Source organism: Marmota monax, unplaced genomic scaffold (genome assembly GCF_021218885.2).
Source record: "Marmota monax isolate L192 unplaced genomic scaffold, Marmota_monax_Labrador192_F-V1.1 WCK01_AAM20220418_F8-fsc00007, whole genome shotgun sequence".
Taxonomy (NCBI): domain Eukaryota; kingdom Metazoa; phylum Chordata; class Mammalia; order Rodentia; family Sciuridae; genus Marmota; species Marmota monax.
The window spans coordinates 12,860,739-12,882,732 of record NW_026692781.1 but is presented as its reverse complement, the minus strand read 5'-3'; the positions used below and the strand labels follow the sequence as shown (position 1 = coordinate 12,882,732).

General features: G+C 37.3%; 1 protein-coding gene across 50 annotated transcripts in view; it reads left to right on the top strand.

Moving 5' to 3' along the window:
• Ttn (titin) overlaps positions 1-21,994 on the top strand; it is a 266,741-nt gene that overhangs the window by 24,600 nt on the left and 220,147 nt on the right. For all 50 annotated transcript variants that reach the window (XM_058580253.1, XM_058580254.1, XM_058580267.1 and 47 more), the window contains 23 exons: positions 868-1,010; positions 1,885-2,090; positions 2,815-3,048; positions 3,159-3,403; positions 4,281-4,567; positions 4,687-4,851; positions 4,940-5,108; positions 5,215-6,908; positions 7,046-7,327; positions 7,753-8,019; positions 8,114-8,386; positions 8,594-8,857; positions 8,945-9,205; positions 10,826-11,086; positions 11,591-11,854; positions 11,943-12,203; positions 12,316-12,576; positions 13,043-13,303; positions 13,796-13,937; positions 14,024-14,189; positions 15,345-15,576; positions 17,272-17,556; positions 17,764-17,889. In XM_058580253.1, coding sequence (XP_058436236.1) covers positions 868-1,010; positions 1,885-2,090; positions 2,815-3,048; positions 3,159-3,403; positions 4,281-4,567; positions 4,687-4,851; positions 4,940-5,108; positions 5,215-6,908; positions 7,046-7,327; positions 7,753-8,019; positions 8,114-8,386; positions 8,594-8,857; positions 8,945-9,205; positions 10,826-11,086; positions 11,591-11,854; positions 11,943-12,203; positions 12,316-12,576; positions 13,043-13,303; positions 13,796-13,937; positions 14,024-14,189; positions 15,345-15,576; positions 17,272-17,556; positions 17,764-17,889 — 6,749 coding nt within the window. The remainder of the gene's footprint in view (positions 1-867; positions 1,011-1,884; positions 2,091-2,814; positions 3,049-3,158; positions 3,404-4,280; positions 4,568-4,686; positions 4,852-4,939; positions 5,109-5,214; positions 6,909-7,045; positions 7,328-7,752; positions 8,020-8,113; positions 8,387-8,593; positions 8,858-8,944; positions 9,206-10,825; positions 11,087-11,590; positions 11,855-11,942; positions 12,204-12,315; positions 12,577-13,042; positions 13,304-13,795; positions 13,938-14,023; positions 14,190-15,344; positions 15,577-17,271; positions 17,557-17,763; positions 17,890-21,994) is intronic.

The window sequence follows — 21,994 nt, the reverse complement described above, 5'->3', positions numbered from 1 at the left end:
ACATAGAATCTTTCACTACAGAGCTTTCATCACTGTTCTGAGGTGTTTTTACATTTTATGCAGAATATTATTGAGAAATAAAACTTTGTGACCAAGGTGGATGGGAGATATAGTCTAGTTTAATTCATTGATAGTGCTAGTGAAATAGAACATTTTATACGTATACACACTCTCTGTCTGACCCTCTCTCCCAGAATGGATTCAAGATAACTTTCAATTTAAAAAAAAAGTAATAATTAAGTTAAAAGATAAAAAAAAATAGGGGTAATGTAATGAAGAAAAAAAGCTTGTCATGTATGAGAAGCTATGTTAATGAATTTTCTGAAATTGAATATAAAATCTAGTTCTAAATATCCTACAGTTTTTTTTTAAGTCAAAAAGGGCAACTTGATAACTTAAAAATGTCATGTTAAATATAGTATTCCAGAGACTTAATATTAAAATATTTAAAAATTTTATTTTTGCTATTCATTTGATCTTCAAGTGAAATAATGAATAAAGAGAAGATAACTGTTGTTTAAATAACCTCATCATTTTCTCACATGAATGCTGAAGCTACTTATTTCCATAAGCAGTGTTATACTCCATATTTTAAAGAATATTTAAATATTCTTTAAGATAAAGATATATTCAAATAGTCTCTAAAATTAAATTTTTAACTTCCTTGTCCCTCATTACTCATATACATGTATTTTCCTCAGTTTTCAGCAATTTTATAATTATAGTCTATGGTAGAGCTTAATCACATGTTTACGATTATTGAATTTTATATCACAGATTCATTGATAAACAAGTCCATTTTTTTTTTTTTTTACTCTCAGAAGGGTTGTTTAGAACTGATTTTCTTGTTTATTCATTTCCATAAAGATACAAAGTAAGTTACAACAAACAAACTGGTGAATGCAGACTGGTGATTTCTATGACCTTCGCCGATGATGCAGGAGAATACACTATTGTTATCCGTAATAAGCACGGAGAAACTTCTGCCTCCGCTTCCTTACTTGAAGAAGGTAAGTTCAAAGAGTAGTTTCTATGTGCCTGATAAGAAGTGAAATGCAATGAAGCAGCTGTGCCCTGTTGCAGTATCCAAATTCTGAGACTTATTCCTTCTGTTGGCCTCAGCTTCAGACCATTCTAAGGCTGAATTTCTGAGGTTCTGTCAGGAGTTCCATTTATTGAAGGATAGCTTCTATTGCCCACTCTTGCAATGCAGGGATTCTAGATCCAGGTCCCTTCGAGGGCCAGCCAGGTAACATGCATGAGCTCAATGAAGACAGTGGCAAACTGGCGTACATGTCTTGCCTCAAGGAGCGGTAGCTCCCATCTCCCATGTGTTGACGCCAAGCAAGCACAAACCAAGTTCAATGTTGCTAGAGCTGCCAATATTTTAAAAGCTAGAAATCAAGATTTTTGATGTTCATCATTTGAAGGAAAAGAAAGTAGTAACATTCATGCCAAACACAAAATGTCTGTAGGTCACCATTATCTCTGCTAGCTGTTTACATTTACAGTGAACAGCTCTGTCTCATTTGATCTGCTCCACATCCCTTAGAGGAAGTTATTTTATTATCCCTATTTAGCAGCTAAAACACACAAGAATCAGGAAGGAAAATGAATAACAAAAAAACCACACAGCAAATCAGGAAAACCTTTAGAGTAGATCTAAAGGACTGACTGCTGAAAATTTTTTTCAACAATAGTTTGACTTGTTACTATAAGTTTGGTTTTTAAATTCAATTTGATATTTATTAAGCAATTTGACAGTAGAAATTTGGAAAACTGGTTCTTCATTATTAAACTTTCCCTTGTTTAGGCTTGTCTGAATGAATAGGGCATTCATTTTTGTAAGAATATCAAAAATTAACTTATGCTTTTAACTCCTAGCTGATTATGATTCACTGATGAAATCCCAGCAAGAAATACTTTACCAGACACAAATGACTGCATTTGTTCAGGAACCCAAAGTTGGAGAAATAGCACCTGGATTTGCATACTCTGAGTATGAAAAAGAATATGAAAAAGAACAGGCCTTAATTAGGAAGAAAATGGCCAAAGATACTGTAATGGTCAGAACATTTATAGAAGACCAGGTGAGTATAACAATAACATTCTAAGTTGTCTCATAAATTATGCTTTTCTCCAGCAATACCCCTTTTTAGTTTGATATTTTCACTTTCAAGGGATGAGATCAGGGTTAGACAACTATTTATGTGTCTAAATCCACTGTTAGCAAATTTCCTTAATCTTTGTGATGTATTGCTCCTGGAACTTGAGAAATAGGGATTGTATATATGCAAAAAACATGAGTTTTGATATGAGGTTTAGGAAAAAATATAAATATTAGCACAAGTAAGTCCATTAATGCCAAGACACCTATATCTGTATGATGAACATTCCAAATGTAACCCATACTGAAAATACTATTTTACCCAAGATGCCACAGCATACACTGGCAAAAGTGACTTTTTTGTAGATTCAAAACCAAACCAAAAATAACAAGAGTCATGTGGGTTCTTTTCAACAGTTAAATATATGAGTATATGACCAATGTGATCCTACAACATGTATAATCAGAAAAATTAGAAATTATACCCCATTATGTATATCAAAGTACATAAATGCATTCTACTGTCATGTATAACTAATTAAAACAAATAAAAATTTTTAAATAAAAACATAAATTTTATTTAAAATGGAGGTACAAAACAAAACAAAACTTCAATCATTCCTTAACACAGAAACTAATACACAACTTTAAAGAATTTCTATCAGTGAGGATATGTCTTTCTAACACATCATGTTTCTACTGCACAGGAATTCCATATTTCTTCTTTTGAAGAGAGACTCATTAAAGAAATTGAATACAGAATAATAAAAACTACATTAGAAGAACTTCTTGAAGAAGATGGAGAAGAAAAGATGGCAGTTGATATTTCTGAATCTGAAGCCATTGAATCAGGATTTGAATTAAGAATCAAGAATTATAGAATTCTAGAAGGGATGGGTGTCACTTTTCATTGCAAGATGTCTGGATATCCATTACCCAAGGTAGAATATAAATACTTATCAAACCTCCATGCTACAATAATGATACAGATAAGTTACACTACAACTATTTTATCCAAATTTCATTAACATTTGCTTGGTGTTCTTGGCAGATTGCGTGGTACAAAGATGGCAAGCGTATCAAACATGGAGAAAGATACCAGATGGACTTTCTACAAGATGGCAGAGCTAGTCTGCGTATACCTGTTGTTCTTCCAGAAGATGAAGGAATCTATACTGCATTTGCTAGCAATATTAAAGGAAATGCAATTTGCTCAGGAAAGTTGTATGTAGAGCCTGCAGCACCACTTTCAGCTCCAACTTACATACCCACACCAGAACCCATGAGCAGAATCAGGTGAGATTTGTAGGGAATTGAGTTGCTTAGTGTGTAAATTGTGTTTAAACACCAAACATCCCAGTAGCAAATGGCTGAGATCACACAGAAATGTACCATTGGCAAATACTGACAACTGTCTAGAGTTCTTCTTTCTTGCACTTATGTGGAATGAACAAATAATTTCATTAGTGTACCATGCTATTCATTTTCTTAGTGCTTATACCTAATATCACAATAGCTCTTATTTATTTAACACATGATCTTCATAGATGTTATCTTTAATTCATGCAATAGCCCTACAATGTAGGCATTATTAATGCTTTCTTATAAATTGGAACACTGAGACTCTGGGAACCTTTGCAGATTGCCTTAGTTCACCTAGCTGTTAGTGGTTGTGCCAGGATTATAAATCCAGCCTGGTTTGGCTACAATATGTAAATATGGTTTGGTTTGGTTTTTAAATGTAATTTCTGTTTTCCTCCTTTAGATAAAATAGTATATTTTCTTTTCCCATAAACTTATTCATTAGTTTATTTAACCAATTAATCAATTAAGATGTCTTAGTAGTTGAACCAAGAAGGTATGTTGACTAATTAAATCCAGATGGTGAGGAAAAGACAGTAATAAGGATAGTTTCAAGACTTTGAGCCTGAGTGTCTAGATGTGTTGAATGATTACTGACCAGGAATAAGACTATACGGGGAAAAAAACCCACATAATTTGGAGACTAATTATATATTCTATTTTTGGATCCCAATGAATTTAAGGTACTTTTAAGGTACACACAATAAGTAAATTCTAAAATGACCTTACCAAATAAGAGAAAATTGTTTATTATTTTGCTGAATTTTCTAAATGTTTTGTGAAAATATTCTGTTTTGCCTTGATTTTTCAGGTCTGTCTCTCCACGTTCAGTGAGTAGGTCTCCTATACGCCTGTCCCCTGCACGGATGTCCCCTGCACGGATGTCCCCTGCAAGAATGTCCCCTGCACGGATGTCCCCTGCAAGAATGTCCCCGGGACGTAGGCTGGAGGAAACAGACGAGTCACAACTTGAGAGACTGTATAAGCCAGTCTTTGTGTTAAAACCTGCTTCCTTCAAGTGTTTAGAAGGACAAACTGCCAGATTTGACTTAAAGGTTGTGGGTAGACCTATGCCAGAAACATTCTGGTTTCATAATGGTAAGTTTAGTTTTGTTCAATGAATTATTAAACACACAAAAAGGCTAGTGTGTGTGTGTCCAAGAACTTTAAAAATTTATTTTAAATCTGTTTTTGTATGTACGTATTTTTTTAAACAGGCCAGCAAGTCGTCAATGACTATACCCATAAGGTAGTCATTAAAGAAGATGGTACCCAATCACTCATTATTGTTCCTGCAACTCCCAGTGATTCTGGGGAATGGACTGTGGTTGCCCAAAATAGGGCAGGGAAATCTTCAATTTCAGTGATTTTAACTGTGGAAGGTAAATAAAATAAAAACAAAGAAACCACCTCATCTCTTGGATTGTAAACAGCCCTCCTCAATTCTAAATCGTGACCTTCCTCTTTCAGCTGTGGAACATCAGGTAAAACCAGCATTTGTGGAAAAACTGAAAAATGTCAACATCAAGGAAGGCTCCCTGCTTGAAATGAAAGTCAGAGCTACTGGTAACCCCAACCCTGACATCGTATGGTTGAAAAACAGTGACATCATCGTACCTCATAAATATCCAAGAATCAGGCAAGTTTGTTTGAAAATACAACAATTAAGCTTATTGTGCAAGTTCAATAACCAAGGAAGTAATACTACTTCTATATTATTGACATTTTTTTTTCACTTTTTATAGGATTGAAGGAACCAAGGGAGAAGCTGCCCTTAAAATCGATTCCACTGTCAGCCAAGACTCTGCCTGGTACACTGCAACTGCTATTAATAAGGCTGGCCGAGACACCACAAGGTGCAAAGTAAATGTTGAAGTTGAGTTTGCAGAGCCTGAACCAGAGAGAAAATTAATCATTCCACGTGGGACATATAGAGCAAAGGAGATTGCAGCCCCAGAACTGGAGCCCCTCCATTTGCGATATGGTCAAGAGCAGTGGGAAGAAGGTGACCTCTATGACAAAGAGAAACAACAGAAACCTTTTTTCAAGAAAAAACTCACTTCCCTAAGACTTAAGCGCTTCGGACCTGCCCATTTTGAATGCAGACTAACACCGATTGGTGACCCAACAATGGTAGTGGAGTGGCTTCATGATGGAAAGCCCCTGGAAGCAGCCAACAGGCTCCGTATGATCAATGAATTTGGGTACTGCAGTCTTGATTATGGAGTTGCATATAATAGAGACAGTGGCGTCATTACTTGCAGAGCCACTAACAAATATGGAACAGATCACACATCTGCTACCCTTATCGTTAAAGATGAGAAAAGTCTTGTGGAAGAATCTCAGTTGCCTGAGGGGAGGAAAGGCCTGCAGAGAATTGAGGAATTAGAGAGAATGGCTCATGAAGGTGCACTTACAGGTGTAACAACAGATCAAAAGGAAAAGCAAAAGCCAGACATCGTCTTGTTCCCAGAGCCAGTAAGAGTGCTTGAAGGGGAGACAGCTAGATTCCGCTGCCGAGTAACAGGCTACCCTCAGCCCAAGGTCAACTGGTACCTCAACGGACAGCTCATTCGCAAAAGCAAACGGTTCAGAGTTCGCTATGATGGCATTCATTATCTGGACATAGTGGACTGCAAATCATATGATACAGGTGAAGTCAAGGTCACGGCAGAAAATCCTGAAGGTGTGATAGAGCATAAAGTGAAACTTGAGATCCAACAGAGGGAAGATTTCAGGTCTGTCCTTAGGCGAGCTCCTGAACCAAAGCCTGAGTTTCAGGTTCATGAACCTGGAAAACTTCAGTTTGAAGTACAAAAGGTAGATCGACCTGTCGACACGAGCGAAACCAAAGAAATCGTGAGATTGAAGAGGGCAGAAAGAATCACCCATGAAAAAGTATCTGAGGAGTCGGAAGAGCTACGCAGTAAATTCAAGCGCAGAACTGAGGAGGGATATTATGAAGCCATCACAGCCGTGGAGCTCAAGTCTCGGAAGAAGGACGAATCCTATGAAGAACTCCTGAAGAAGACGAAAGATGAACTTCTCCACTGGACCAAAGAGTTAACTGAAGAGGAGAAGAAAGCCCTTGCGGAAGAAGGCAAAATCACTATTCCAACATTTAAACCTGATAGAATTGAACTTAGCCCTAGTATGGAGGCACCCAAAATCTTTGAAAGAATCCAGAGTCAAACAGTAGGTCAAGGATCTGATGCACACTTCAGGGTCAGAGTTGTGGGGAAACCAGACCCTGAATGTGAATGGTACAAAAATGGTGTGAAAATCGAGCGATCTGACCGAATCTATTGGTACTGGCCAGAGGACAATGTTTGTGAATTGGTCATAAGAGATGTGACTGCCGAGGACTCAGCCAGCATCATGGTTAAAGCTGTCAATATAGCTGGAGAAACCTCAAGTCATGCATTCTTACTTGTCCAAGGTAATTTGAAAATCTTTCATTTAATGGACCTGCCTCTATGTGTCCATGAATATCCAATAGCATAGTTTTAAAGTTTTCTTTTCCTATTGCTCATATTATAAATTTAACATAATGTGCTTTTTTCTCCCCCCTTGTAGCCAAGCAATTGATCACTTTCACACAGGAATTACAAGATGTCTTTGCTAAGGAAAAGGACACCATGGCAACGTTTGAGTGTGAAACTTCAGAGCCATTTGTCAAAGTGAAATGGTATAAAGATGGCATGGAGGTGCATGAAGGAGATAAATACAGGATGCACTCAGACAGAAAGGTCCACTTCCTCTCTGTGCTGACCATTGACTCCTCTGATGCTGAAGACTACAGCTGTGTTCTTGTAGAAGATGAAAATGTCAAAACAACAGCAAAACTTATTGTTGAAGGTAGAAAATAATGATGTCATTGTTTACTTAAGTTGTAAAGTCACCTTTGGTTTGTGACAAAATTAGTTATGCAATTTTACTTTCATGAAAATATAATTTCTTTGAGAATCAGCCATAAGCTTCTTAGCAAGAATCATGAATTTATATCCCTATTAAGAATATTGATGGTAGGGTTTTTTTTTTAAAGCAATATTACTTTGATATTTCACTTTAAAAATTCTATGAAATATAACTCTGCTTTCAAAAATAATATAAAATTAAAATAACTCCTTTTGTTGAAAAATTTTCAGTCTGTTAGCAGGCAAATATTAGAAATATTCCTGATAGCATGGGAGAAAGAAAAGCTATACAGGGCATTGTCTCTATCCTAAGTCTTGATATAGAACTCTCCAGAGAAATCAGTTTACTCTTATCTTATACTTCAGGTGCTGTTGTGGAGTTTGTCAAAGAACTTCAGGACATAGAAGTTCCAGAATCATTTTCAGGAGAGTTAGAGTGTATCGTGTCCCCAGAAAATATAGAAGGGAAATGGTATCATAATGGTGTGGAGCTTAAATCCAATGGCAAATACACAATCACATCTCGCCGAGGACGTCAGAACCTCACAGTCAAGGATGTAACCAAAGAGGATCAGGGAGAATACAGCTTTGTTATTGATGGGAAAAAGACAACTTGTCACCTTAAAATGAAACGTAAGTCTTCCCACTCCCATCAGCCATCAGTAAGCTCATGATGGTTGATCGAACAAAATAATCATGATGTTCTTTTTTGCTCAATATTTCACAGCCCGCCCCATTGCTATTCTACAAGGACTTAGTGATCAAAAAGTCTGCGAGGGTGACATTGTCCAGCTTGAAGTTAAAGTCTCCTTAGAAAATGTGGAAGGCATCTGGATGAAAGATGGCCAAGAAGTCCAGCACAGTGACCGAGTTCACATCGTGATTGACAAACAGTCCCACATGCTGCTCATTGAAGACATGACCAAGGAAGATGCTGGAAACTACTCCTTCACCATTCCTTCCCTTGGACTCTCCACCAGTGGACGTGTCTCAGTCTATAGTGAGTGTTACTTATATACTTTTGCATATCATTTCATTTTTGCAATGCTAGAAATTGAGCCTGGGATCGCACACATACTGAGCTACACCCCAGCTCTAGTTTCATGGCTACATTAACATGTGAGAAAAAGAACTTTAATGAGAAGACATCTTAAACAAAATTCTGATCATAATTTTTTTTTTTTTTAATCCTTGTCTGCTTTTGCAGGCGTTGATGTGATAACACCTCTAAAAGATGTCAACGTGATCGAGGGTACCAAGGCTGTGCTCGAATGTAAAGTCTCAGTCCCTGATGTCACTTCTGTTAAGTGGTATGTGAACGATGAACAGATCAAGCCCGATGACCGTGTACAAGCCATTGTCAAAGGCACTAAGCAGCGACTTGTGATTAACCGAACTCATGCTTCAGACGAAGGACCTTACAAGCTGATGGTTGGCAGAGTTGAAACCAGCTGTGACCTCTCTGTGGAAAGTAAGGGTTATTTCATTCAGTCATTATTTTAAGCATTCTACTTTCAAACTATGATAACAACCAATTTGTTATTTAATTTTTCCCTAGAAATTAAAATTATCAGAGGTCTTCATGACCTTACCTGCACAGAAACTCAGAACGTGGTCTTTGAGGTTGAGCTATCCCACTCAGGAATCGATGTCTTATGGAATTTTAAGGACAAGGAAATCAAACCCAGTTCTAAATATAAAATTGAAGCTCATGGGAAGATATACAAATTGACAGTTCTAAACATGATGAAAGATGATGAAGGAGAATATACATTTTATGCTGGAGAAAATATGACATTTGGAAAACTTACAGTGGCAGGTTGGTACACATTTTGCTTCACTTTATCTCTTCTGTGGACAGTCTGTTTTCATTTAAGCAATTGTTGCCCAATTCTCCCCCAATTCCCATCCATTTTCCACTTCCATGTCTCTACTCACATAGATTTCGAGTACCCTCAACATTTCCCCCACCAGCCTAAATGCCAAACGTTCACCAGGGCTTATCTCACATTACCTCACTCCTCTGTAAAACCTCCTTCAGTTTCCTTGCTGGAATAGGATCTCTTTCTCCTCTGACTCCAGGATCACTTGACCCTTGTTAAATACTTGTCTTATTCCCTGTTTCCTCTTCCCACTCATAAGATAAACCCCTTAAATCTGGACTTCTTTCTCTTCTCTGTGTACTCCACATGACCTACAATCAATAAAGGTTTACCCAATTGAGTTTTATTTAAACTTTCCTACTGTAAAGGTTTATTTCCTTATTTTAGGAAATAAACTCTTGCTTCTTTAAACTTCATTTCTCTTATTTCCTTCATACTTTTTATGCACCCAATGAATGCATGTTAACACAACTCTGCATATCTGTTTATCTTTTATGACATGAGTAGGAATAATACCAGTCCCATTCATCAGAGATGCTTAGCTTTAAAATGAAAGATCAAATGCATAAACTAGTTTTCAACAGTAACTAGAAATCATCATCAATTTTTTGGTTTGTTATAATTTAATCACAGAGGAATTAAAATACTACATTCAGATTAAATTGTGTGGTCCATGCCACTTGGTATATAAGCAAGTTAGATAGTAAAAGTGGTATGAAAGTTTAATAATTTATGCTTTATTACATCATAAGATTTCCTCTGAGATTTGACCATAAAAATACAATACAACAAAATCTCAACTTCTGCACTTTGATATGTTTAATGTAAACTACATGTTTTTAAGTGTGTGAAAACAAGGAAAAAACTATGAGTTCTTTGGTGATTTCACTCAACATTTTTAAAGTGCCTACCATAGGCCAGGTACTTTTAGAAGCTCAGGACATGAAAATGAGTGAGTTATGATATTTTTTCCTGAAGAACTCAAATTTTAGAGGGGAACAGATACATAAGCTACATAAGCAACTGAATTGTTAAAGCAATTATTTCTGATGATGATGGAAGAGGCAGTGGAAGAAACTGTTTGGGAGAGGTGACATTTGTCAACACATTGATTTTTAGTATACAGGAGTCCTCAATCCTATAAAAGCATTAATGACTTGAACATTTTGTTTAGCAAAATGTTCCCAACCAAATATCAGTCATATTTCCAGGAAATATTCCTCACAGGGACCAAATACAATGTTTAGAAGAAGGAACTCAGTTAAAGGTCATTCAACTTGTGTGCTGTGCATTATGATTCTCAGAATTCTATATTTTTATCAGTTGCTTTTCCTTTGCAAAACTGTTCTGATTCCAGTATATTCTCTGGTTATTAGTCATGCATATGTAGAATAAGAGATTTCTGTGATAGCTTCTAAATATGGGTAAAAATAATCTCATTAGACATTTCACAGTGTTCAAAATCGTGTTTCAAAGTTTGATTTTAAATTGCACAAACATTACTTTATTCTATAAATACTTTAAAAGAACTCACGTGTACTTCTCTTGTTCCCAAGGTGGGGCAATCTCCAAGCCACTCACAGATCAGACTGTAGCTGAATCCCAGGAAGCTATATTTGAATGTGAAGTTGCCAACCCTGATTCTGAAGGTGAATGGTTGAGGGATGGCAAACACCTGCCACTCAGCAACAACATCAGAAGTGAATCTGATGGCCACAAAAGGAGACTTGTTATTGCTGCCACCAAGTTAGATGACATTGGAGAATATACCTATAAGGTGGCCACTTCCCAAACATCTGCCAAACTCAAAGTTGAAGGTCAGTGATATAACAGAGTTATCTTTTCCAAATCATATTGCTTTCTTAACTGTTATTTTAGAAGTCAAGTGGTATAAACATTTTGGATGATATGAATCTTCATTTCATAAAAACATTATAAATTCTCTGAACTTTCCTTCTGAGCCATATCAAATGTGTCTATGTGATGAGATAAAGCTATTTCATAGGCTCTGTGAAGTAATTAAATCAGACACTGATTCCCCATTTCTCTTTCATCCTTCTCCAGTCAGTCTATTAAGCTATTAGTATATGGTTATGCAAATTTCATCCCAGTCTATATTTCAAACATAGAAAAACATTGCAAAATGTCATGTCCAACTGAATCCCATGTTTCCCTAAATAATCTTTTAGAATGAGGAACTGCATACTGCAAAATTTTTGTAACCATTGTTTTGTAAGATGACTGGGTAATCGTCTTGTTCAGGACTTATTTTCCTTGCTGTTCTTTAATATTTTCTAAACCGATCATTAATTCATCTTCAGCTGTCAAAATTAAGAAGACTCTGAAGAATCTCACAGTGACAGAGACACAGGATGCTGTTTTTACCGTCGAGCTTACACATCCTAATGTCAAGGGTGTCCAGTGGATCAAAAATGGGGTTGTGCTGAAATCCAATGACAAGTATGATATCTCAGTCAAAGGAACAATTTACACTCTGAGAATTAAAAACTGTGCCATCGTGGATGAGTCTGTCTATGGCTTCAAGCTTGGAAGGCTGGGAGCCAGTGCCAGACTGCATGTTGAGAGTAAGTTGACTTGGAAACAATTTACAAGGAAGTAATTCATGATTACCATTAAGTTAACCCTATCACTGAATTTCTCTATCTTCACTAGCTGTCAAGATCATTAAAAAGCCAAAGGATGTCACTGCCTTGGAAAATACCACTGTTGCCTTCGAAGTCAGTGTTTCCCATGACACGGTTCCAGTAAAATGGTTCCATAAGAATGTGGAGATTAAGCCAAGTGACAAGCACAGACTGGTCTCAGAGAGGAAGGTCCACAAGCTGATGCTGCAAAACATTGCCCCCTCAGACGCTGGGGAATATACAGCTGTGGTGGGGCAACTGGAGTGCAAGGCAAAGTTGTTCGTGGAGAGTAAGTTTTTAGGCAGCCCCACTGCTCTATGATTCTACCTACCATTTGTTTTGTTTCATTTAATTTTAAAATAAAATATATTAACTGAAGTGCTCTCTCTCATTTTCCCTAGCATTACACATCACAAAAACCATGAAAAGCATTGAGGTACCTGAGACCAAAACTGCCTCCTTTGAATGCGAGGTGTCCCACTTCAATGTCCCTTCCATGTGGCTGAAGAATGGAGTGGAAATTGAGATGAGTGAAAAGTTCAAGATAGTTGTGCAGGGAAAACTCCACCAGCTCATCATCATGAACACCAGCACAGAAGATTCAGCAGAATACACGTTTGTCTGTGGCAATGACCAAGTCAGTGCCACCCTGACAGTGACTCGTAAGTACAAAAATACATATATGTATGTATGTATATGTGTGTGTGTGTGTATATATATATATTTAAATGCACATATTCAGTGGACTCATTATTATTTCATATCCTAGACTTTTCCTTACCCAACATTTACTCTACTCAAAAAATTAAAAAAACTTGACTGACATATCTAGTGTGTGTTCACACTGTTAGGTGCTAGCACCCCCACCAGGATAAAATTTCCCAATTATAGTAGCTTTGAAAGGCTACTCAGAAAGATGCTTCATTGTCTATCACTTCATCTTTCTGCTCCTCTCGAAGTTGGCATTGTCCTGTACAGGATATGGAAGACATCAAAGCTCCTGTCTCTGCATTGTAATCTGTTCAACAGACATACTAATAACATATCAAGTTTTCATGGTGCATCTGTTACCACACACATCGTATTTACGTGAAGTCTCCTTGGGTGTTTTCCCTTTCCCCCTTGCAGCAATCATGATTACATCCATGCTAAAGGACATCAATGCTGAAGAAAAAGACACCATTACCTTTGAGGTGACAGTAAACTATGAAGGCATCTCTTACAAATGGTTAAAGAATGGTGTGGAAATCAAGTCAACTGACAGGTGCCAGATGAGAACCAAAAAGCTCACACACTCACTGAACATCAGGAATGTTCACTTTGGAGATGCTGCTGACTACACATTTGTGGCTGGAAAAGCAACCTCGACAGCCACACTTTATGTGGAAGGTATGGCTTTATAAGTGTCATAGTAATAGGGGAAAAAAAAGATAAAACCTACTGTATAAAATGTTAGTCCATCAATTGATAAAGAGATAAATAAAAGGTAGTACTTCCATACAGTGGCATATTAATTACCAATGAAAAGGAAGTACTGATGTGTTCTACAATGTGGATGAATATTGAAAAATTTACACTAAGTGGAAGAAGTAGTCAGCCACAAAGGACCACAGATTATATAATTCCATTTATATGAAATGTCCGGAATACCCAAATCTATTGAGAGTGGGAAGAGTATGGGGGTGATAGCTAAGGGGTACCTGTTTTCTTTTGGGGGAAATTAGAATGTTATAAAATTATAGTGATGGTTGCACAACTCTGAATTTGAATACACTGGGAGCCATTTAATTGTGTACTCTATGTGAGTGAATTCTATAGCATGTGAATTACATATCAGTAAGGCTGTTAAAATGGTCAACTTTTTTACATGCTATTTTCCAGCTCGTCATATAGAGTTCAGGAAACACATTAAGGACATTAAGGTTCTTGAGAAAAAGAGAGCCATGTTTGAATGTGAAGTCTCTGAACCTGACATTACTGTACAGTGGATGAAAGATGGCCAAGAACTGCAGATTGCAGAGAGGTTAGTAATTTTGTCTTATTGTATCCCAGTAATGCTGTTTCTTTTGAATCACATACATTAAGCTCCAATTTACATTTCATCCACAGAATAAAGATTCAGAAGGAGAAATATGTCCACCGCCTTTTGATCCCATCCACGCGGATGTCCGACGCCGGCCAGTACACAGTGGTAGCAGGAGGCAACATGTCCACTGCTAACCTCTTTGTAGAGGGCAGGGATGTTCGCATTCGAAGTATTAAAAAGGAGGTTCAGGTATTGTCTACAAGCTGAATTTTATGAGACATTATCAATAGTACCTAATCCATAGTTTTATATTTTAATTTTTGATTTCTAAATTTTCTTTCTTTCTTTTTTTTGTTTGTTTGATGTCTACATTTTCTAGCCACAGTCTTTTAAAGATTAAAATCAGCTCATCCCTGCTGGCTTAGATTCTTATGCTGACACCAATTTAGTCATAATTTCTACTCACTTGGGGAATATGTGTGTCCTTAGCAGCTGTCTAAGTACTTTAATTAGAGCATCTGTAGAGACCTCACTGTAACAAGTGGCCACTTGCTGAGCAACACCAACCAGAAATGAACTAAAATTTAAATTATGATGTTCAGACATCAATTAGAATTAAGGAAATTTAAAATGAGGTAGAAAATTCTCGGGTTTCTATCTAGGGAGAGGCAGGTGTGCAAGGATTTAGTGCTGAGAACTCTTTCTGTGAGGAATTCCAGTCTGAGCAGCACTGGACTCCTCTTAAGGATGCTGAGCAAACACCTTTGCTCTCTACTGTATTTGCAGAGTTGGTCCTCATGGGTACCAGTCTTCCCAAGTGATGCAATGGAGGGAATGTGTTCAGAGAAATACCTTTTGAGTTCAACTTCACCATATTGCTTATCCAAAGACCTTAGGCCATCGTGAAAAAGCTTTCAATGAGGATTCAGATCACCTGAATGTCTTCTAGTCTTTATTTTCCAATTCTGAACCTTGTTGCTGTTTTTCCTTTTTTTTTTTTTTTTTACTTTTAAAGCAAAGATAATAACTCTGACCTAGCTTGCCAAGTTATTGTTCATATAATATGAAATCAAGTTGAATAGTGACTTCAAAGAGCTCTATAAATAATTGAAAGTCCCCAGTGTAATATGTCATTACTTTTTTATTATTAATTAAGAAGCAAAAATTTAAAGATGAAATGATTGTCTCCCTGGACAGCCTCCCTCATTAGTGCAGGTATAAACATGATTCTCTACAAAAGAAGTTTGGGTAGCATTTGTCAAAGACTAGGCAGGAAAAATTAGAATATTACATAATCAGCCAACTTATAATGTACAGATTTTGTATGCTTGTCGAATCAACAGTTTTAGAAATAAGAGGAAACTAGATCAGATTTCAGTTTTCTTTTTGTTACTCTATCAACAGGTCATTGAGAAACAGCGTGCTGTAGTTGAGTTTGAGGTCAATGAAGACGATGTAGATGCCCATTGGTACAAAGATGGCATTGAAATTAATTTCCAAATCCAAGAACGACACCAATATGTGGTAGAGAGAAGAATCCACCGTATGTTTATCTCTGAGACCAGACTGAGTGATTCGGGTGAATACACCTTTGTGGCAGGAAGGAACCGGAGTTCTGTGACTCTTTATGTCAATGGTACGTAGTAGAGATTTAACCAATTATATGGATCCATCTGGAGTAATCCTCTCTTTTAAGTAACTGAAGTTCTGGTAGTTCCTGGGCAGTTTCTAAAGAATCCATGGCACTTGTATGACTGAAGATACATTTATTTTCACACTATACTTCTGGGAAAGGGAGGGTAGCTATTACAAGTATTATTGAGAGGTCATTTCCAGGAAGCACCTAAAGGCCATATCCTCTTTTGATTGATCAATGCTGTTGAATGTCCACTGTGTGTCAATTATTATATGTCCCACATATGATTCTAAATACTGCATTAAAGTGTTTTAGTTCTCTGTCCCAAGTGCTTAAGTACCAATACCAACATTAAACAGGTGATAGAGACATTTCCAGGTTCTGGTGTGAAGAATCTGGGAGAATCCTAAGATTCCCTTTGAGACTGTGGGAGGGTCCAGAGCCACAGATACTATGGATCTAGGTCCTTATTGCCTCAAGCTCTAAGATCAGAGGTTCAAGTTCCACATACTACCAAGCACTCTGGCAGAGCCTGAGAGCAGTCTGTCCTCAGGCGGGTACCATTAGACCTCTGCTTTCTTCATTAGAATCCTTATTGCTGAATTTGAGACTGGTCTAGATTGAAGGCTAATCTAGATACACAGAGGAAAAATAGAACCTTCCTCCCATCCCTATCCTGGGCTCTATCTTGAACACAATACCCATAAGTCAGACACAGGAACACTCAAGATTCACAAATGTGAACCATTTACCAACCATTTTCCTGGGTTCCTAAAAGACCAACTGGTCATAATATCCAGTTTTTACTTCTGTATTAGTGGTGGAGAAGCTGAGACATGAAGTAAAAGTTCTTTTCTATAGTAGTGTTAGAAACCGGCCTTGTAAAAGTCCTCTCTCCCTTTGTCTGGGTTCTGCGAACTGCCCAGGTCCGCTTGCTCATTCAACACTGAGAATAAGCTTTAAGTAACATAACAGAAATTTTTGTAAAATCACTTAATTGAGCTTAACTAGATCTGAAATAATATTCATTTATTCTTTCAATACATACTGATTGCATTTCACTGGCACCTGTTTATAGTGAACTAACAATGATATATACACAAATCCTTGCAAAACAAATAAACCTGAATGGAATGAGCTGCCCCATTGCATGACTTTTATTTGATTGATTAATTGATACTATGGATTGAACTTAGGGGTGCTTTATCATTGAGCTATACCTTTAGCCCCTTTTGATTTTTTATTTTGGTCTTAGGTCTTCCTAAGTTGCCAAGACTGACCTTGAACTTGTAATCCTTCTGCCTCAGCCTCCCAAGAAGTTAAGACTATAGATGTGCGCTATTGCACCTGGCTCCAAATGACTTTTAAAAATAAGTAGCTCATAGAAGTTGTTCTAGAATTATCTTAGGCGTTCAATGTTATGTACCATCAAGGAACTAAAATAAACATGTTATAGTGAGAAACTGCATTCTCAGCAATACCCTCCATCCCATGTTAAAAAAAAAAAAAATCTTCTGAAGCTATTCCTTCTACTTGAGGGCGAAATTCCTGCTTAGAATAAATAATGTTTTAATATTTAATTTAAAGATATCACAATTCCAAAATTTTGCTTCTGGCAACAAATGAGTGTAGAGTCCTGTGTGCTCTCTGTGTTTTCACACTTTTTCATAGGCTGTCTCTGTCCTTTACTTCCAGCTCCAGAACCACCCCAAATTCTGCAAGAGCTCCAGCCGGTCACTGTGCAGTCTGGCAAGCCTGCCCGTTTCTGTGCTGTGATATCTGGCAGACCACAGCCCAAAATTTCCTGGTACAAGGAGGAACAGCTGCTTTCCACTGGCTTCAAGTGCAAATTTCTTCATGATGGGCAGGAGTACATGCTTCTGCTCATTGAAGCCTTCCCAGAGGATGCTGCTGTCTACACCTGTGAAGCCAAGAATGACTACGGAGTTGCCACGACCTCTGCTTCACTTTCAGTGGAAGGTAGGAGTGCTACTTGCTAATGAAGCCCGCAAGCCAGATTCTTTGCTCTCCCAGTGCATTTAAATTACAATCTGGAACTTGTAAAAGATTCTACCCAACTTTGAAAGTGTTCCATTGCAAAATAAATGAAGATAAATCTGCATGCTCCCTTCTGTGAGATCTGTGTGGTGAATTAATCATGACAAAACCTTTGGTCTTTTTGTTTAGTTCCAGAAGTCGTGTCTCCTGATCAGGAAATGCCAGTTTATCCTCCTGCCATTATTGCCCCACTTCAGGACACCGTCACTTCTGAGGGACGGCCAGCCCGTTTTCAATGCCGAGTTTCTGGGACAGGTAGGCTTATACACGAAAGCTCTCATTGCTAGTATTTATAGAGGAAAGAAAATCCTCTCTCACCTTTTCCTCTATCACGAACATCTTATGCATAATGTGAAGCTTGATGGGTATCTAGCAGGCTCACTTGAATTATTGAATGAAGAATTAGATGAATATTTTCCACTACTGTTGTATAGCCTTAAAAATGGTTAAAGTGGTAAATCTCGTGTGTGCATATTGTGTGTGTTTTCACCACAGTTAAAAAAAAAAATTAGCTCAGTGTTTTCCACTAATCGTCAAAAAATGTCATGTTCCCTTATGAATGTAGCTGCACTTTTATCCCCTGATTGAGACATTACAATGACAAAAACTATACTTATTATTGTACTAATTATAATAATATCTGCAAGTGTTTCAAAAAATAGTCCATTTACATGTAAGACATTATTTAGTCTATGAACAATCCTGTATGAATTATCTGTTCCTTTGAAAGGCAATAGCGTTCAAAAGTGGGAGCTTAATGGTCAGAGAGGCTGGATTTGAATCTTGGCTCCAATGTGTGACCTTCAGTAAATGTGTGGTTTATCTGTTTCTATTTCCCTCACAAATGAGGATATTATTGCATTCAATCTTAGAATATTCATCTCTTGAGGGAGAGATACCGAACTAGCACTGGAACCTGGTGCATGCAACATGGAACCTATTAGAAAGTAAGCTCATGAGAACAAGTGTAGACCCTTACTCAAGAATAGCACCCTGGTACATAGCTGGCACTCCATAGCAGGGTTGGCTTGGACAGTGAATGACTGTTATGTGACCAACAGTAATCACTGAAGCCCATTACCAGGATTAAGCTAGCTGACTTGAATTGGTATAATGCCCAGTGCCATCATAGACAAATCACTCAGAATTCACTGCTTCTATTTTTATTTGAAGCTTACATTTCACACATTATCAGCCCTTCCCCTCACCCTAGAAGTCTGACTTTGGAAAAATGAAATAATACATGTAGAGCCATTTCAAACCAGTTATGATTACACAGATAGAGATGAGATAAATCAAAGGAATAAATTATTGATTTGTCCTAAATGAAACTCATTGCCTCATTTGCTTGGCTTTTGTATACCAACACTAAAGGGAAATTTCAGAGCTCAAGTATCTCACTGTACTCTTAATCAATTTTATTGTTTTGTTTATTATGCTTCTCCCATTAGTTTATAACCCAATCTCTACCTTGCCAGGGTCTATTTTCCCAAACAAGTTAGTGTTTCAATAAGTCTTCTGACCTAATGATTTCCTCCTCTAGGATGGAGATGGTAAGCTGGAAACCAAATGGACCTGTGGATTGTATGATCATAATTAAAATACAATACACAGAAAGCACCAATAGGCACAGTGCCAAGTGACTGGTGCTCAGTGCATTCATTTTATTATACCCACATGGAGGCTGTATATGCATAAAAGTCTAGTATTGGATGAGCAACACAGGCAAAGATTAGAGACTTTCTGTCATTGAGCCATAGTGTTTGAGAAACACTAAATATCAATAAATCAGGACTGATCTGATAATATCCTACTAATACAACAAAGAAAAATTATTTTAAAATTAGATTCACTAAAACTACACTAAATAATTTACCCATTCATTGAATATTATAGAAAGCTTTTCATATAAACAGATATAGATCATCCAAAGTAGTAATAGTTATCTCAGCTATATTTATATAAATTTTTTGTCTATAGAAAAATATAGTTTTGCCTTGAAGCTGTTGCAAAAACATATTTTAAGCTTTCTATAAGATTCTGGGGTAGAAAGAGAAGAATTCTGTCTTTTCTGCATGACTAATGCCTTTAAATGCTTGAATGAGTCTTATAAATTCATGAGATCATTAACTCCCTATGTGTGGTAATGTTTCTTATACATGTACAGGGTTAAGTATCCTCTTGTAGATATATTTTCTATATGACAGATATTGAATTCATTAAATAAAATGCCCTTTCAAAAGCTTACCAAATCACAAATTCATCCCTGGGTCTGAAAATATTTCCACAATATACCCTGACTAGGTATTACCTAAAAGAGTAAACACAGTCCTGCCTTCTATGAAGTGGATAAAACTGAGTTTTCAAAAGCCTTGGTCTTGTGTTTCTGGGGACTCCTGAACCATGTCATAGGGTTCCAAGCCATTTGGTGATGCTTTTCTCACAGTGAAAATGTTATTTATGGCAGGTCTCTGGTGACCCCTACTGGTCAAAGATAAATTTAGAAAAGTAAATGTTTTTTGCCTTTATTTTATTTATTTATTTATTTTAAATAAATGACAGTGGAATGCATTACAATCCTTATTACACATATACAGCACACTTTTTCATATCTCTGGTTGTATATAAAGTATGTTGACACCAGTTCATGTCTTCATACATGTACTTTGGATATGATGGCTATCATCCTTGCTAACCTCCTGCCTCCTTCCTTTCCCTCCCACCCATCTGCCCTATCTAGAGTTCAATTTTTAAACAATACAACTTACAGCTAGCTTCTTGCAAGTTAGTGTCATTTATTTGGAGGCTGATAGTGACTAGCTAAATGAAGTAACTAGTAGTGAGGGATGTCCATTGTTCATTTGAGCATCTATTCCATTTCTATTCTACTGACATTTATTGTATCCCTACAGTTGAGATGTTATACTAGGTGCCGGGGGTGCACAGAACAGGCTGTAGGTGAGGGGATGAGTGTGGGCAGCTGGAGCTCAAGGTTGTAATCGCTACAACAAGTCCACACATCAGTCTGGGAGATAGTCAGAGGATGCTGTATTGAAGAAGTAAGACCATCAGGCACAATGGTGTTACAGGCAGAGAGAACCTTCCTAAAGTCACTTTGTGTACTGGAAGTGACAAGTGATTGAGTATGGTTGGAAAGCAATGTCCTGAGAGGATAAGGACGCTAGAAAAGAAGACAAAGGCCAGATACTATAGTGTTGGTATTTTATGCTTAGGATTTTGGAGTTTATCTTGTTTACTTTGAGGAGCCACTGCAGGATTTTTAAACTCCTGGGTAACATGATCAGGCTTGTTTTTGAGAAATAACACTATGATAAGGAACAGAGAAATGGACAGATATAGGAGGCGAGACTGAAGAGGGACTGGGGAGAGGCTACTATTGTAGGATGGAGAGTGCTGGCCAGTCTTCCCCAAGGGGAGTCAGAAGGGAGAAGTAAGTATATTGCCAAGGGAGGTTTTGCCCTTTGGCTCATTTGCTGTTGGCAGTTCATGTGTGTCCTCCTTCAGTTCACAAAGGAAAAACTGTCAGTGGGAATAACAGAGGACCTTGTACAGGGATGAATGAACTCTGCATCCTTCCATTTCCATTGGCGATTAAAAACACACCTAGCATATTAAGTAGTTGCAGGATGGCTGTGCAGTTCCATGTGATGGTGTTGCCAATTATGTCACATGTCTTTGTCTTTGGGCATGGAATTGAAGACACTGTGATGTTAGGTACTCTCATTCTAATGAATGACTTGTGCCAGTGGCTTATAAAGCCTTTCATGCATGCTATGTCATTTAATTCTCACAGCCATTTTATGCAATGAATTGTGGCACTCCTCATTTTTCAAATGAGAAGACTGATCAGAGAGGCTAAATGATATAGCCAAAGTCACACAGCTGGCCCAGAGCAGTGTCAGGATTCCATTCTTTAACTTACCTTGGAACAACAAACCAATATGTTTCATTCAAAGGAGAACCCGTAGTTTATAAACAACTACCATCATAGGAAGGAGGGTAACCTTCATAGATCAAAACTGTTGCCAAAAGGCCAAGGATGGGGTTGTTAGAAGATTCCTATGGATGGTATTGAGATAGGAAGTGGGATAGTTCCAAAAACAAGATGGCTTTGATTCTGGCAATTTAAACCTAATTTTAACACCTAAATTTAAAATGCACATTACCATAAAGTACAACAGTATAATAATATTTTATCCTTTATTTGGGTTTGTATTTCTATTAAGATGGCTCAAAACATGTATGGAAATAGTTTTATTGTAACTGCTACTTGGGAAAAAATTTTAATTTTTAAGGTGCCCAAATTCCATGAAGCTCTCAGTGTCTGTCTGTCTCTCTG